Source organism: Cyanistes caeruleus, chromosome 14 (genome assembly GCF_971803275.1).
Source record: "Cyanistes caeruleus chromosome 14, bCyaCae1.hap1.1, whole genome shotgun sequence".
Taxonomy (NCBI): domain Eukaryota; kingdom Metazoa; phylum Chordata; class Aves; order Passeriformes; family Paridae; genus Cyanistes; species Cyanistes caeruleus.
The window spans coordinates 16,190,845-16,208,265 of NC_141714.1; the positions used below are offsets into that span (position 1 = coordinate 16,190,845).

At 45.9% G+C, this 17,421-nt stretch overlaps 1 protein-coding gene and 1 long non-coding RNA gene across 9 annotated transcripts in view; one reads left to right on the forward strand and one right to left on the reverse strand.

Annotated features, from left to right (window-relative positions):
* Window positions 1-5,628, reverse strand: part of RPS6KA6 (ribosomal protein S6 kinase A6) — a 36,841-nt gene extending 31,213 nt beyond the window's left edge. For 2 of the 8 annotated variants that reach the window (XM_086851080.1, XM_086851079.1), the window contains exon 1: window positions 5,428-5,628. In XM_086851080.1, coding sequence (XP_086707206.1) covers window positions 5,428-5,502 — 75 coding nt within the window. In that variant the 5' untranslated portion in view covers window positions 5,503-5,628. Of the gene's footprint in view, window positions 1-202; window positions 242-2,974; window positions 3,250-4,886; window positions 5,038-5,427 lie in introns of those variants that run through there. The other 6 variants (XM_086851082.1, XM_086851081.1, XM_023925927.2 and 3 more) reach the window with 6 other exon arrangements.
* A 117-nt stretch (window positions 5,629-5,745) lies between these two features.
* On the forward strand, window positions 5,746-12,865 carry LOC147650595 (uncharacterized). Its single transcript, XR_015276557.1, has 4 exons — window positions 5,746-7,019; window positions 8,563-8,736; window positions 9,490-10,271; window positions 11,312-12,865. It is a non-coding gene; the product is annotated as an uncharacterized LOC147650595 (long non-coding RNA).
* Window positions 12,866-17,421: the final 4,556 nt, after the last annotated feature.

Below are 17,421 nucleotides of genomic sequence, written 5' to 3' on the forward strand. Positions count from 1 at the left end.
GAACATTTTAAATATTAACTCCCATGAAAGCACAAACTGAACTCAGACATTTAGGCAAACACTGACAATACTTTCCAAACACACATTCTGGAAATGATACAAAGTACCCCACGTTGTTGATTAGTATAAAATAACAAAAGGAACTGTGTAAACAGATGAGCTCAAAGTTTAGGTCAGAGCACCTGGCAGGTCAGACACTCACATTTGCAGAGGTGCAGGCTGAGGGTCCCAACTGCTGAGCAATGTGCCTCTGGATTGAAATAATGCCATGGATCCCATGGCTGGGATCATCCCTGTTACCTTGGGAGAATATCCAAAGGGCTTCTGTGGGCTGGGAAAAGGCTTAATGACTGTTGCACATGTTTTTCCTCTGATTAGTACAGCAGAACAGAGGATTCCCAGTATTTCCAAAGAGTTGAACCATATGCCCCCCCCCCACATTAAAGATGTTTTCACATGGTAAATGCCTTAGGACTTGGTGGGTCTACAGGTTTTGGTTGAAAGAAGCCAGGCAAAAGGTCAACAAAAATGCCTGATCCCAGGAAAAGCAGTGGGAGATGCAAAGCAGGTTCATCCTGCCCTGGATTTACATGTCTTCACTGAGGCATTCAAACAGAATTTTCAAAGTTCTAGAAAAAGCAGAACGGGGAATTTTATCATCATACTATATATAGAAGTAAAAAACAGTATTCAGCACCACTCACCAAAAATCTTGTCTGGCTTCAAACAGGCAAAATTCTACCGAAGGATCACCATGAGCTCCTGTATCCTCCACAGTTCCTCCTTCCATTTGGGAAGTTACTGTGGTGTTCCCAGAGCTGCACCTCAGTTCTCCCACATGAACAGGAATAAGCAGTTTCCTTCCCCACACACAGAAGGAACGCTTCAAATACTTATTTCAAAATATTTGAGTGGAAGCTTAGATCGGAAATCCCAATTATGTCAAAAAGACTTTGGAAAAAAATACCCTGACAGGACGACCACATTTGTTCCTCATTTATTCTTAATTACATCTATAGAGAGTTTGCATCATTAATTTAATTAGCAACACATTGGCCTACTGAGGATTTCCTGAGATAGGCCTGAGGAATTTGAGGGTTCTGGACATTTCCACTCCCCACCTGCACAAACTCTGGGCCAGCCCCAGTCCCTCAATTCCCCCCACAAAGGGAAGAGGCCTCTAAACTCCCTCACACTCTTTAACACACCAAGTAAAAGAGGGAGATAAAGCAATCAAACACCTGAAAGCCATAATCAATTACTAGGGAGAGCTACAAAGTTCTTTTCCTGTGGCAAATAAATCATACATCCAGAAAGGACACCAAACCTTCAGCAACATATAATTAGTGATTTTAAAAGAACATTTTGATCCTTGCCATTATCAGATCAAAGGAGAATTACATGTGCCTCCTGACAAGACACAAAGCTGACCCCAAGCACAGGGATCGCTGAATTAGCAAAGGACTTGAGAACTTTTCATTCCTGCCTGTGTACATGATCTTAACTCCAGAATCAAAGAGCAGAAAGCAGCCAGTCTCCAAATCATGTTTAATGGCAGGTAATTCTGGAAAAGGATAAGATTTAAACTTGAGGAAAGCAACTATTTCCAATTTTATTCTTAACGTAGTGAGCTACTACATAAATAGAACTCTACCTAGGATGAGTAAAAAAAAATCACACCATTCTTTGGATTTAGGGTTACTGTGAAGCGTCTCCAAAGGTATCCTGCAGGAAGCAAGGTGAGCTACCTGCAACAGACTCCTGGCTCCTGTCAGAGACTCAGAATACTATAGCAGATTTCCAAAATTCATCTCAGAAGTGGTATACAAACACATCATCATCGTTATTGTATTGCAGCACTTTTCAATGCATAAAGACACTCATTGTTTTCCCTTTAAGAGCATTAATCTGAATACTTTTTTCTTTAAGTCAACTTGTTCTCCAAGATCTTTACAAAATCTGTACATTGTTACAATGGCCGAGGGCACTCAAATTAGGGGCAACGTTTTACTTTCTCTCCTTAACAGAACACCAGCCGATCGTGGAGACTCTGAGAGATGCACAAAACTAGGTAGAGCTGAGTCATCCACGTCACTGCCAGTAATTACTCACAAAGGAGTTATGCAACTCCTAACACTGACAAAATTCAGTGGCCTTTGACAGACCGGGCTCAGAACGTGCTCCAGAGGATGGACTGAAAACACTGGCCAAAATCAAAAGATGTATTTATTTCAACTGGCAAAGGCAGCAGCTTATGCACAACAGCAGCAGAGCTCAGCTCACCAAAATGCCTTTTGGAGGGCAGCAACTTTCAATGCAGCCCCATTTTCCAGTAGAATAGTTTTCAGGCACTTTTTTGTTTCAGCCTTGTCTTGCTTGTCACAATCAGGCAATTAAGCAACTGGTTCCTGAAGTATTTGTTGCAAAAATAAGTATTTGAGAAGGAGGTTGCATTTATGCAATTCACAATATTCACGTCTTGCAAACAGCATGTGCTTCAAGCAATTACACAGCTCGTTGTAAATGCAATCCTCCCAGCTCAAGGGGCAGAAAGTGCCCAAATTACTGTGTTCTGCCCAATTCCAACTATTTCTGCATTTCATTCGGCTTGGTCAGTAAAATGTTAATGTTTACTTTCCTGTTTCTTTGTAGACTGTAATTACATTTTAATAATCTACAACAGTTGATTATGATCAACATCCTCAAACCTATTTTTATTACCATGGAAATACTTATTAATCCAATATCCAGCAGGAAAGAAGTTCACTGAATATTTGAAGCTTTAACAGCACAACACTGATCCTTCATACCTGGGCTCAAGGAATTCCCAGAGTCACAAAACAGCTTCACAAGTGATACTGTCACAGGAATATAAACACAGAACAGCACAGTGAACAGTCCCAAATCCTCAGCACTTCAAAGACATGCCCCCCCCCCCCCCAAAAAAAGAAGGGCAAAATAATTCAATCCTGACCTTCAATAATTTCTTCCAAAAGTTCATGCTGTTCTTGTGACTTGAAGCGTGAAAATTTGTTTCCTACTTTCAAGATCACCTCCTTTCCTTGCCAGGTGTTTTTACTCCAAGTCAACACAAGTGCTACTGGAAATGCACTTACTGCTAATAACATAATCCTTAATTTAGTCAACAAGCAGAGTCCTCAGAGAAAACCATTCCTCGGATTTTTCCTCCTGTGCCACAGCTGATGGACAAGAGCACCAGAAGGCACAAGCTAATCTTCAAAATAAAAACCTATTTCACAGTAGCTCTGTTGCCTGTAGTTCCAGCAAGGCCAAGGTCAGAGATCTCTCAGACTGCCAATACAAGGCTGTAATGAGTACTTTGAGCTATCCTTAATTCTATAAAATTTAAGTGAAAGTCCAAACTAAAAATTATTTTGACATAAAATACACCTTTGTTGAATCCTCAAGCTACCTGGATGTAAAAATCCAACAAGTGATAAGTGCAGCACGCCCCTGAGATCACTTATAGAAAGGGTTATGACAACACGAGTATTTGCTCCTGTAATTTGGGAACTTCACACTCAACTTGAAGAAACTGGTTTGGCACAAATGGGCTTTAAGTGCTGCTGGCTAAACCTAACACAACAAACACCAGGTCCCCTTTTAATCAGGGCACAACTGGAGGAGCTTTACACAGACCTTGTGAAACAGCTCAGGTACAGGCCTGAGGAAAATACAATTTAAAGAGTGACTGTCGCTAACAGTTGCCTTCAGATGTTACACACACACACACACGGCCCTTTCGGCTGGACACCCCTGTGTTCTGCTGGCTCCCCTTGCTGGGTTGGGCTTGTCCAGCCAAAAATCACCCAGGGATGCACATCCCAGTTCAGCTGCACCACTCTACACTCGATTATTTTAGCATTGATAAATCATAATTTCTTAATATTTCCTAAAGAACTGATCAACGGGACCAAGAAAGTTCTCAGATCCTCGCTAAGTTTCACACCTCAATTACAACAAACTGCTTTTACAGACAATATGAACAAATAAGCCTTAATACTTCTGCTGATTTTCTGATCATATAGCTTCACTAACATAATTAGAAGTTCTCTAATATTAAGGTAGGGGGACTGCAGGAAGTATTATTAATCATTAGAACATTTTAAAGTGTTAGAGTGTAGCAGCCATGCTATAAAAATGCATATTCAGTAATTACAGTACTTGGCAGTGGTACTAAAATGCCCAAATATTAAACGCACTAGGAAATTCGGGGTTTTTTCCCTTTTCAATTTTTATCAGGGAAAAAAATTTCAACAGGACCCTTTAACGGACATCCTTTCACTCTTGCACACTTTGTACTTTGAGATGATTTTGCTACAGACCCTTTTTACTTACAAAAAAAGTCTGCTGCACTACAGAAAGCAAGTCTGACCAGTTTTAAGCAGCTTTATTTAGATAACATCTTTTGTACGTCTAACAGACCTAGGTGTAATCTTTTATTTGTCATAGCTGACGATACCTGATACGCAACCCTTCACTACTGATTTCAAAGTGCAAGAGTTTTAATACTGGAGCACCACGTTCTGCTGAGACACAGGAATCATTGCAACAGAACCAGTTTTACCTTTTATTTTCTTTTAAATTGCATTTGCTCCTTGCTGATGAAGCTCCTCGAACACCAAGCAATACCTCGAAGTCATTCCTCATTCTTTAACACGTTTAAGCACCCAAACCTCAGCCAGGCACTCCCGGTTCTCTCGGCTCATAGTGTTTATGATAATCATCGCAGAGTTAGTTATTCAACCTTTAAGCATCCAAACCTCAGCCAGGAACTCCTGGTTCTCTCAGGTCGTTGTGTGTATGATAATTAATGCATAGTTATTCCAGGAGAAGGAAAAGGGACCTCTGTAGCGACAACCTACCTGGATGCGCAGCCACATTAGCGCTAGCAAATTTCCAGCAGAACTTCAAGTAACTTTTCACAGGAGCTACGGCCATAAAAGTGAGTTTACAACCCCTTGCACGCTACGTGCAGACGGACACCTGTGACACGAAGCAGCCGGGAGGCGACACAAAGCACCGGCCTCCCCCGGGCGCCGGTCCCGCTAGCTCCACACGTGTCACGGCCCGCGCCCGGGGGGCACGGCCGGGCCCGGGGCGGCGGCGGGGCCGCGCGGTGCGGCGGCGGGGCCCGCGGGACGGCGGGGGCGGGCGGGGGCCGGCGGCCGCGGGCCGGGGCCGGGCGGCGGGGCCGGGCAGGGAGGGCGCGGGTCGGGGCCGAGCGCAGGCCGGGGGGCCGGGGGCGGCGGGGGAGGCGGGGGCGCGGCGGACGGGCTGAGGGGGCAGCGAGGCGAGGCCGGCGCAGCCCCGCGCGGAGGGGCCGCGGGAGGCCGAGCCGGGCGCAGGTGCCGGCGGGGCGCGGAGCCGGCCCGCCCCGTCCCCCCCCTTCCGCCCCGCACTGACCTCGGCGCCGCTCACGTACAGCTCCATTTTGTGGCAGGGCTGCGGCTCGTCGTCCAGCGGCGCGCACGGCACCATGTCCCGGCTGTGGGGCCGCGGCGGCTCGGCCGCTGGCGGTGGCCGTGCGGAGCGGCGCGGGGCCGGGCGCGGGGCGCGGAGCGGAGCGCGGGGTGCGGGCGCTGCCGGCCGGCGGGGGCGGCGCCGCGCTGCGCTGCCCCGCGCACGCCCCCAACATGGCGGCCCGCGGGGGCGGGGCCTGCGCCGCACCGCGGTGACGTCAGGGCGGGACGGAGAATCCCCTGCATGGGGAGGGGGGAGAATGACGCGCGGTGACGTCACCGGGGCCGCGGGCGGGCGGGCGGCGCCGCGCTGAGGGGGATTGGGGTTGGAGGGATTGGGGATGGAGGATGGGGGTGAGGGAATTTGGGATGGAGGGATTGGGATGGAGGGATTGGGGATGGAGGGAATTGAGATGGAGGATGGGGGTGAGGGAATTGGGGATGGAGGGATTGGGTGAGGGACAGGTCTGAGGGGGATTGGGGTGGATGGATTGGAGGTGAGGAGACGAGACTGCGGGGACAGGTCTGAGGGGGATCAAGGCTGAGGGCGCGGGGGCTCAAGGGGCCGGTGATGAGGACTGGGCTGAGGGGACAGGGATGGTTGGGGGCAGGCTGAGGGGACAGGGATGGTTGGGGCAGGCTGAGGGGCCGAGCGCTCTCAGTGATCGGCACTGCGGGGCTCCAGCCGCGGGCCCGGCGCGGGGAGGCTCTTCCTCCCACGGAACTGACGGGGGAAGGAGAAAAAGCAAAACCCGAAAGTTTCGTTTGGTTTTGTTTTTTTTCGAGTTCGCGAGGTGTGGGGACAGGAAGCGCGGGCGGCGGGGAGGCTCAGCCCGGTCCCCGCCGTGGGAAGCGAGAAGGAGCCGGGGCGGCAGCGGAGCCGCCTCGCCGTGGCCACAACAAACCGGCCCCGACGCCTTTGTTTGCAGGCATGTGTTCCGAGAGAAACACGGCAGCACCGCCGAACGGGGCCGGGAGAGAGAGCGTGCCTGAAAAAAATAATATTACCCCTTCACCGTTCGAGTTTGGGAGCTGGGAGACACTAGATGATACTGTCAAAAGAATGTTTTTAAAGGAGAGTAAACTGCGTCAGTGACAGTTTGTATTTGAACACGCTGTATGACTTGTCAATAAGGCCTGCCCTTTAGATAAAGCAAAGGAAGACTCAAACCGTTCTTAATTGCCAATAATTTCGATGAAATGAGCACAAACAAGGGAACAAGCTGGTGCACCCCATAGCTCAAACAGTTTCCATGCTGATTTTTTTGGCTCAGAAGTCAACCACTGCACAGACAAGTGTAGGATGCTTGCACAGCCCTTGATTAAATCCGATTCCCACTCCCCCAAAGCTGCCCATTCCCAGTTCCCTGTGGCTGAAGAGTTGCCTATTGTGAATGTGTCACTGCAGCAGCCGCCAGCTGGCACGTCAGCATTTCCATTGCAAGCCTATTTTTAAAGGTCTGGAACTCAACCATGGAAGACAAATGTTTTGGAGTGTGTACCGGGAATGTTTGTCCTTCAGAAAATAAAAATCAGGTGGGAAAATGGAAGAGCAAAGTCACAGGTAGTTAATGTTGACAGAGAATTTATGCTTTAAATATAGAACTGTTCAGGCTAGGTCACTTTATTTTTGTTGTGGTAGGAGTGTGTGAAGACGGAGATTTTACAGCAATTAAGTGACAGGAGATGAAGTTGGTGCACACAGCCATATCCCTGTGCCTCTACTGGTGACACTGCTGTGGCCAAATCTTCTGTGAGATTAAATCTGTACATACTTCATCAGTGCCATCAGACACTTAATTTAGATATAAAGGAAATCAAGTGAGAAGTGATTTTTGAAAGTTCTTGGAGTGCTCAACAAGAATTTTTGTCTGAAACTCCTGTGGCAGATGCTGTTTTCCTGCATCTGATTTCTCCCATTGCTCCAAATAATAACAGGCTGCAAACGAGTGTTCCACATCCCCAGGGATTTGAGAAGTTCAGAGGAAAGCAATAATTAAAGGAGTTAGGATTGTTATTTGTGTCAAAGGCTAGAAAAGGGAAATTATTATGTATGTAGATATGAGAAAAAGGAAATTCAGAATTTCTTCTACTCTGGGTCTCACAAACAAACAAGGTATTCAATAAAAAGGCAACATTATGTTACTGAAATGTAAAAATTAGCAAGATCCCCCTCAAATGCTCTTTTAAAGAGAAAAAAACCTTCGAATACATTCGCAGATTTAGGAGGACCAGGGCCTCATGTCTTGTGTTTCAAATGAATATTTGGATATTATATACCTGGATATTATATGCCCCTATTTCTAGTGCATCTGATCTGCCTGTAGGGGTATCAGATCTCATTTGGTGCCCAGGTTTCAGCTGGGGGTATCACATCCCTGCTGTGCAATTTGCAGCTGAATATTTCTGACATTTCAGCACCTTCATCTGTTCAGCAGGTTCTGCCCATTCCACCCCTCAGGAGCAGCATGAGAACCTCTGAGAAACTTTGATTAGATGAAGGGTTCAAAATAATTAGTTTCTTCATATAGATTCACTTCAAAATTAATTCTCCAGCATGGTAAAGTTGCTGAGAGTAGTATTTTACTTAGTCTAATAGGAAAATAATAAAAATAATAAAAATAAAAGTGATAATAATATTTTAATAAATGGGATCTGCAGCCAAAATTCAGTTTGTTCAGTATAAGAAAGATGAAATCCAAGCACTCAGTTGTCCCTTTTATGTAGCTGCAGCCACCTGACAGCATCCATACTTACTTCACTATTCAATTTCCCTGAAAATCATCAATCACATGTTGATGAATATCAATAATGAACATACAAACAACAGCTGATTTATGAATTTAAAAAATCCCTGCCCATTTCCTGCACGTCATTCCCAGCAGGACATTTCTCAGAGAGGCCAATTACAGACTGACATTCCCTCTCCAGTTTTCTGGTAATCTATAGCTAGCCTAAACAAGATAATTTGAGAAGAATCCTGCAAAGTTTGTGTTCATTCACCCAGCAGGTTTTCCAGGAAAGGAAAAATAAGAATATTATCATCAGGGCAGTGCCTTTTGTTCCCCTCCTTCCCCAGCTTAGTGACACTGGACCCGAGCCATAGCAAGGACAGCAGAGCTTTCCCCTGGAGAGACAAGCAGTGGAGAATGTGTGGATAGTGCCTCATTTAGCAAGAGCTCAGGAAGGAAAGGCAAAAAGCACAGTTTGAGGAACCTGCCTTTGCTTGCTCCATTCTGCTTTTACGACTCAGGTAACACCCCTGGAAGGGAACAGGTACAAATTTGGCTTTGGGGATTCAGTTCAAGGCAAGCTGAGCTCTAGGATTGATTGTGAAGCTGGTTTGGGGGGATACACTGAATTCCTCAGGGCGAGTTTGTTCAAGTTCATCATCATTTCACCTTTAATCTGTTGTACAATATGGTTTCAGCACATTTGCAGAGTCAGAGCAGCACAACCCTTCCCTGTTGTGTGGATGTGGGTACAAAGCACGTCCTGTTTGTGCCACTCACTCTCCTAGGAGGAGGAAAAACAACTGTCCTGATGCAACAAAAATGTGTCCTTGTATCCTTGAGTCCCTGCCAGAAGGGCTCCAGAGGAGGGGCTGCTTCACACAGAGCCTGGGGAGCTCCCACATGGGCTCAGTGGGACAGCTGTGGCCATTAAAATGTGGAAATCCTCACAGAGGATACACACAGAGGAAATTGCTCGGGTCCTAAGGAGGTAAACGCAGCAAAATTTTCATAGTTTTAGACACTGGTGTCCCAGTACCAAACATCTGTATCCAGATTAATTTATGGAACAGCATCCTGACAGAACCCTCAGTCAATGCTATATTAATGTGAATATAAAACAGAAATGTGAGTGTCCATATCCCACCCTGCATATTCTGATATTTGAAATATGCACCTAAGCCAAGCTCATTTATGTGTATTCACAGAGATGTGGTACCAAAAACAAACAGTGTGAACTTGTTAAAGAGTTTATTGTGTGCTTTGCCCCACAGTGTGAAGGCAAGAGGAGTCACTCTCACGAGGGAGCAGCCAGAACCACTCTTCCACTCTGTTGTGGTTATGTCAGAGTAGAAAGTGCGAGGGAAGAGGCCCGTGCTGAATCCCTGCCTCAGCTTCATTATATTTCCCCATCTCATCTTTGTGCTTCCGTAGAAAGGTTTTAAAAGCTCACTTAGGGATAAAAAAAGGAAGCCAATTGGGAGATGATGCTCCCAGATCAACACCTTAAGAAAGATCTACTATTTCGTTCTCACCGTCAAAGCAAACATATTTTGGGGGATATTTTGGAACCACAGGACAGACTTAGCAGCAAATTTTGCCACATTTGTCCAAAATGAGCTCAAGAAATATCTCAGCCATATGGAAAATACAATGAATTTATCTCTGCTGATCACAGTGCTTTGACAGTATGGGATGAAAACTGCAGATAGGCACAGTGAATGAAGATCCTACTAGACTTTCATGCTTGTATATACTTGTTTTCACTTTAAACCTTTTATTTTCCTTCATTTTGAAATGCTTTTTGAAATCAAATGTCCCATAGTTTATTTTTTTTTCCCCCAAAATGAGTGAATGCTACAAACCAGCCAATTGACACATCTCAGTTCTTCTTTATCCTCCAAGAAAAAGATAAATTAAAGATGCAGTATCCTGTCTCCACAGTGGCCAGGAAATCAGATGCCAGACAGGACCTACAAACAGGGTAAGCAATAGCTGAAAATACAGCTCCAGATTTGTGTTCAGGCTCAAGCAATTCATGTTTCATAACCCAAAGGTAAGAACCTGCACGGAACACTCTTGTGGGATATTTCTTCCATCAGTTTGCCCAAGTTTTCTGGAATATTTGCATTTACAGTGATTATAACACCTCGCAAATTTCCCCTTATACCTCACTCTGAGCCTGCTGCTTAGTTGGATCTGGTGTTCCCTGGCTTTATATTGCAAGGGAGAGGGATTCATTCCCCTCTACAGTTGGGATTTCACACAGGTGAATGTTCCACCTCTCCCATCCCACTGGGCACTGCTCTGTTCCCCAGGCTGGGGATTCCTGGGCTGGTCACTCTGAGTTGAAGAGTGGGTAAATTCTTGTTTCTCTGCACACATTTGCACTGCTGATTTGGAATAAACATAAAAGAATTGTCAATAATGTGCACAAAGAGAAGGAAAAGTAATGAGCAGTCATCAGCTCCTCAAGTCCTGTGGGAAATGACAAGAGACTCAGAGCCCAAATCACAGCCCCACCACGAGGGCACAGCAGGGATGGAGTAAGGAGAGGTTGGTTTTACACCCCAGGGTAACTCTGCAGGGATGCAGGGGCTGTTTTTACACCCCAGGGTAATTCTGCAGGGATGCAGGGGCTGTTTTTACACCCCAGGGTAATTCTGCAGGGATGCAGGGGCTGTTTTTACACCCCAGGGTAATTCTGCAGGGATGGACACTGAGGCTTTGTGGGCACTTTTGGAGAGTGAGTTTAGGAAAGCCCAGCAGAGACAACAGGAACCCTGCAGCCTCCACATAATGACTCAGTGAAAACCCCAAGGCCCAGTTTTGTCCAAGCTCCTCCTAAGGACTCATCAACAAGAATTTCTTTGGTAATTCATCTCTTTCCAAAAGCTACTGACGAAAACATGACCAACTGTATTTCTGATAGAAATTCCCAAGGTAAGCTGAGCCAAGTGCAGTCAGAAAACGTAATTAAATACTGAAATAAGTCACTGCAGCAGTGTGCACACACCAACAGATGGCAAATCTACCACAAGCAATTGATCCTTTTTTAAAAAAAACTGAATCTCACATACTTTTGTCTTTTTCCAGAACTTGCTTCGTTATAGTTCTTCAAACCTGATTTATCCTTGAAGCTGAAGCCAAGCCTGAAAAATCCAACTGGAATTCAGAGCGAATTTTGCCTCAGAGCGCAGAATAAACCACCATGATGTTCCAATATGCAAATGTATCAACAATGATGAATACTTAAGGGATTGATTGCATCCAAAATCATCGTGATCTCCATCTTCTGGGTAGTTCTTGTGACAGCAGAAGGTGTTACTTCTGCAGTGAGAGAGAGCCAAAGATGTTGCCAGTTCCTAACTTTAGCTAGGAGCCCACATACCATGCCTCAAACCAGTATCCTAATCATCCCAGGTGAAAATTCTTCCCGTTTTGGAAGATTATAATTAACTTCCTACTGAGCCATGCTCAGAAAAATGCCTCAACCTGAAAGATTAAATAGGAACTTAGTATCTGTCAGAAATAATTCAGCAGTAGCTGTTTGTGTCTTGCAATATAAAGATACTGATTCCAAATTATATATTTAAAAGTTGTTTTCTCCTTATTGTGTAACAAAAGGACTTGACTGGATGAGTAATAGCTTTACTGGAGCAGAGAGGAGGTCGTGAATGGCACTTCAGAGATATCAGTTTGGCTCTTCAGATAATTGCTGAATTAATCTGAGGTGATATTATCAGTGAGTGCTGAAAGGGTCCCCACTGCTGAGGGACAGAGATCCACACCCTTCCAGTGCCCTGCTGCTCTGGGGCTCCTGGGGGTCACCACAACTCCGCTGATATTTCTTCTCCACCACAATCAAGGTTATTTTCCAGCCGTCTTGACTTTGCTCCTGTTCCAATTGGGGCACAACTTGACTCATCAGTTCTTTATTTGGAACACACATCACATTTCTGCACTTCATCAGTTCTTCTCCCAGTGAGGTCACTCGTTTGTGGCCATTCAATACTTCCTGCAAGTGCCCAGCTCTCAGTTTCACCTTTTCCCACTGTCCTGAGCCTGGAGCCACTCTTCAGCCAAGGGTGCTCTTTGTAGCCCTGTGACTTTGGGTTTCAGCAGGACACAAGATGAGCACATTCTGGAATACATTTCAGAATCAGTCTCTTAAGCCCAACTCCTTTTCCCATTAACTCTGGTGACAACATTCATAATAATTTCAATGGGAGCATGATAATTCTGTAAGTAATTGCTATCAGGAATTTAATTTAAACCTCATTTGACTGACATTTCTTGTTTGCAAGATATCTATTTTAGGAACAATGTCTTGCTAGTATATCTCTCTTCATCTTAGTCATGACTGATAACAGAATAATCATCTCAACCACTTTTCTTTTCCTGCATAATGGCTTTACTGCATTTTACATAGCAAACACACAAGAATAGAAACAATTAGACAAATAACAGTATTACATGGAGACGAGCAGGTAAGTGACTAGAACTCACTTGAAACTCTTTACTAGGCTGAGAAGCCTCTCGAGCCACAATGGGGTTGTTAAAAAGACTAAGGAACGATGCAAGTTGCCTCTAACTCATGTTTCCCTCAGCTGGGCTTACACAGGTGTATTAAATACAGAATGTCACCGTGCCACAGCTCCATCCTGCTCCTGATTTCACTGCCAGAAAGACATTGAGGGAGTCCAGGGAAGGGAGTGGAGCTGGGAAGGGGCTGGAGAATTCCTGAGGATCTGGGAAAGGTGCTCAGCCTGGAGAAAAGGAGGCTCAGGAGGGACCTTCTGGCTCTGCACAAGTCCCTGACAGGAGGGGACAGCCGGGGGGTCGGGCTCTGCTCCCAGGGAACAGGGACAGGAGAGGGAACAGCCTCAAGCTGTGCCAGGGTGGGCTCAGGTTGGACATCAGCAGGAATTTCTCCATGGAAAGGGGAATCAGGGTTTGGAAGGGGCTGTCCAGGGAGGTTTGGAGTCCCCATTCCTGGTCTCTAAGGAAGGTCTGGACGTGGCACTCAATGCTCTGGGCTGGGTGACAAGGTGGGCATTGGGCACAGGGTGGACAAGGTGATCCCAGAGGTTTTTCCCAGGCTCAGGGATGCTGGGATCCTGTGTCGCTCTGCAGGAGTTCACTGCCCATCCTCCAGCACTATCCAATAGCACAGCACCACCAGCAAAGTCAACACTGTCCCAGTCTCATCCTGCCTTTCCAGGACAAATCTGAAGCAGCAATTGCCAGGCAATGGATCTTTAATCAGTGTCTTTCCCACAGGGAAATGTCACAAAACACTCTGCAGGTCATTACCTTGTTCTTAATGCCAGCCACGGGGCAGCCGAGTGCTGAGTAAGGAAGGACAGGGCTCACCACCACTCCCAGTTCTTTGTTGTATTTCCTCCTTTGCTGTAAATCTACAGGGACAAGCAGTTATGAAGAGTCTTCAACAAGTTGACTTTGACACTGAAAGAGCTGCTTCTTTCACTGAGGAGCTGTCACAGGCATCGATGGAGCTGTGGCAGAACAGCTGAAAGTGGTAAAAAATTGACAGACGAGCAGACTTTCAGTGATAAGGAAAAAAATCCCATCCACGCCATGTGAGAGGCAGATTCTCACCGCCCTTAATGGGAGGGTTTTTCAGTAGATGTTGTGAATTGGCTTCAGTGAGAAGCACAAGCACTCAATGGAAGAAATATCTCACAGGATGAGGTCAGACTTGTAAAGAATGGCTCTTACCCAGAGCCCAGCCCAGCAGCAGAGCCATGTGGACAATAAATCACCTGTAAACAGCAAGAATAATTCTGGTTTACTTCAACCTCCCTAATGAAGCTACAAAACCTCAGCTTCCACCTAGATTCAGTTTACATTTCACCAGTTTGTGGTGTTTTGAAGCAAGTTTAGAGAATGTAATTCTGAGCATCAATATTTATATCGTAAAAGGAGGAGGAACAACCTTTGACTTTTCTTCCTGCAGCAAACACAGTGTGGTACCACCTCTGGAAGGCCAGCAAAAAAGCACCAGGGCAGGGCTCCTCAAAAGAGGAGGATCTGCTTTTTTAATACAAAAAATTAATAAACCTCACTTTTAAAATCTGCTAACAGTAATCTCGAGGAAAAAAGAAATAATGCTGAGTTTGTGTGGGAAGGAAGCAGATTTAAATCTCAAATGAATGACGTACCTTGTAATTACAGGAACCATTGAAAGAGATAGTCAGAATTAAAATACTTCCAATATTCACGGCGAAATATTAATTTGAAAATTTTCAAGGATGGATAACTGCACATAATCAGAGGAAAATGATCAAGGGTTGAAGTTCAAATTAACTCAAAGAAAGAAGTCAGCCTTGTTAAATGATATCTAAAATTGTCCCTGAGCTCAGCAGCGAGGGCTTGAGGCAGCGTGTGGCTGGGAGAGGAGCAACTTGGATTTACTGTGAAATTGTGCCTTTGTGGGTGCCACAACTGCCTTCCAACCCTTTCAGAAGCACATGAACTCTGAGAACGCTTCAAAATTTAAATTAAAACACCTTTCCAAATTTTCAATCACCAAACAATGGGTGATTAAGCACAATCATTAAGCTTGCAGCAACAGAAGTAACGTGTTTCTTCCGTTATGACAAAGTCCTCATTGCTTAATGAATTTTAATAAGACAGTTATAAAGTATTTTATGTTGCACCTAGCTATTAATATTGGTTATTTAGCACTCTAGGTGGAAGATGTTTTCACTCAGAGATGATTCCATCTGTATTTATGCTACAAATAAAACTATGAAGCTGTTTTATATCAATTAATGGCATTTTTTTGGACACAGTGGACCCAATGGATTCAATTAATGGCATTTTTTTGCACCCAATGGACTCAATTAATGGCATTTTTTGAGTGAGGGAGATGATTACTTGAGCACAGAACCAGCAGGAGACCCCCAGACCCCACAGGTAAGATTTTAATGGGATAAACACACGCTATCAATTTTCTGTACAGAACATTTTGCCATAAATATTTTCTCCACAAAGGATTTTTCCTCCATAAAATGCCACACTGATTGCTCAGCATTTCCCTCTGACTCCCTTTGTGTCACTCTGATGGATCTGCTGAACCCACTGAGAGCTGCAGAAAGCTCAGGGGAGCCCAAAATTGTCATTCCCTGTTTGTCTGCTTGTTTGTTTAACTCCAACCCCGCGGTTCTGGCTTCCTCCAAACTCACTCAGAGACTCTGGGAGTGCTTTTTCAGAGCTGTTGGCTTGTCACGATGACACCTCTGTTTCATTCTGCTCCATACAGCTGGAAAACAGGGAGAGCTCACCTTGGCTGCTGCTCCCGTTCCTGGCTCGGCCAGGGAACAGCCAAGGAATCCTCACAGGTTGGGAAAAGCACCTGCCAGAGCAGCTGCCATGGCACTGCAGCTCACCAGGACTCAGATATTCCAGAGGAGGCACCAGGATATGGAGCAGCTCTGCTGTATGGAAAGGCTGGGAGAATTGGGATTGTTCAGCCTGGAGAAGAGACCTCATTGCAGCCTGAAGGGAGCCCACAGGGAAGATGGAGAGAGGCTAATTCCAAGGCCCTGGAGTGCCAGGACTGAGGGGAAATGGCTTCAAACTGCCAGAGAATAGGGTTAGGTGGGATATTAGCAAAAAATTCTTCCCTGTGAGGGTGGGGAGGCCCTGGCACAGGGTGCCCAGAGAAGCTGTGGCTGCCCCTGGATCCTTGGAAGTGCTCAAGGCCAGGTTGGATGGGGCTTGGAGAAGCCTGGGATAGGGGAAGGTGTCCCTGCCCTGGCAGGGGTGGGGCTGGAGGGGCTGGAAGGTCCCTGCCACCCAAACCCATTCTGTGTCCTATTGACACCTCCCAAGGACTCGATTCCCTCCTCTCTCAAGATATTTTTGATCTGGAAATCATGGTCTGAATTTTTACAGGTGTCCTTAACCCCTCAATGCCCAGCAGGCTGATCAGCCCTAAACACATTTAGAAGCCTCAATGGTTATATTGCAAATTACAAAGCAGTTCAAGGAGTCACCCCAAAAACCTAAATTAAAGATATCCAAGGTAAGATCTTGGCATGAGAAAGCTGGAATGGTTCAGTTTATCCAGAGTATGAGTGGGATCTGTTCAAGCTCTCATACATTGAACTAAGACATGCTTCCAGCAAAAATACTTGTCATTATAAAAGCTTTAGGATATGGAAAAAAATAAATAACTCAACATTATTAGTAGATAAGGGTAAAAACAGCTTTTAAAACCTCTTAAGCAGGGGATATTCTAATGGATTGTATTTTAATTTTTGCTTATTACTGCTTTTAACACAAATCATTCTTTTGTGCACGGGTTTTCCTTTCCTTGCACGTATTCCAGTCCTAAAACATTCCAGTGAAAAGTCCACAATATGAAGCTCGTAGTGAGGCTTGAAACAAACAAAAAAAGGTTGGGTTTTATTTTTTCCTTATTGAGCCAAAAAATCACCCGTCATCCCAGCCCACAGCTACTCCCACGGGCAGCGCCGTCAGCGCTCTCGCATCCCGCCCCGCGCCGCTTCCCGGGAGCTGTTCCCGCTGAGCCTGGGCTGGAACGGCCCCAGGTGACACCGGGTGACACCGGGTGACACCGGGTGACACCGTCCTCTTGAGGTGACCGCTCTGAGCCTTCTGAAGGGTCAGCCAGGGCCAGCCCCTCACGCCCCACCGCGTTGTTGTGTCGTGCTCCCGTTCCCAGCTGCTCTTGCTCTCTCCCCCAGCACCTAGATGTCCATGGCTGGCACTCTGAGCATTCCCAACTCTTCTCCTTGTTTTTCCAGTTTCCCTTTCTCCATCATGCACGGAACACTTGGTGTCTCGGTTTGACCTTTGTTGCCTGCAATTCCAGATTGGATTGGTCCTGTTCCCTTCCTGCTGTGGCCCAAGGGATGGATGAAAGGAAGGTTTCACAGAATCCTCTAGGCTGGGAAAGAGCTCTGAGGTCATGGAGTCCAGCCTTTGGCTGATGTGTGATCCTGGATCTTGGATCCCTCCTTTAAGTCCAAATCGTGATGGTGGCAAAGGTGGGAGGCCACAAATCCAAGTCTTTGTTTTCCCTCTGCTCTTAGTGCACTTCACAGCTCGTTCTGGGCTCAAACAAGGAAAGCTCTGCTTTGCCCAAGCTGAGCTCATGCCAGGCCTTGAGGTTTGGGTGAGTGTTGCTCCTGCTGGAGAAGCCCAAAGCAGGA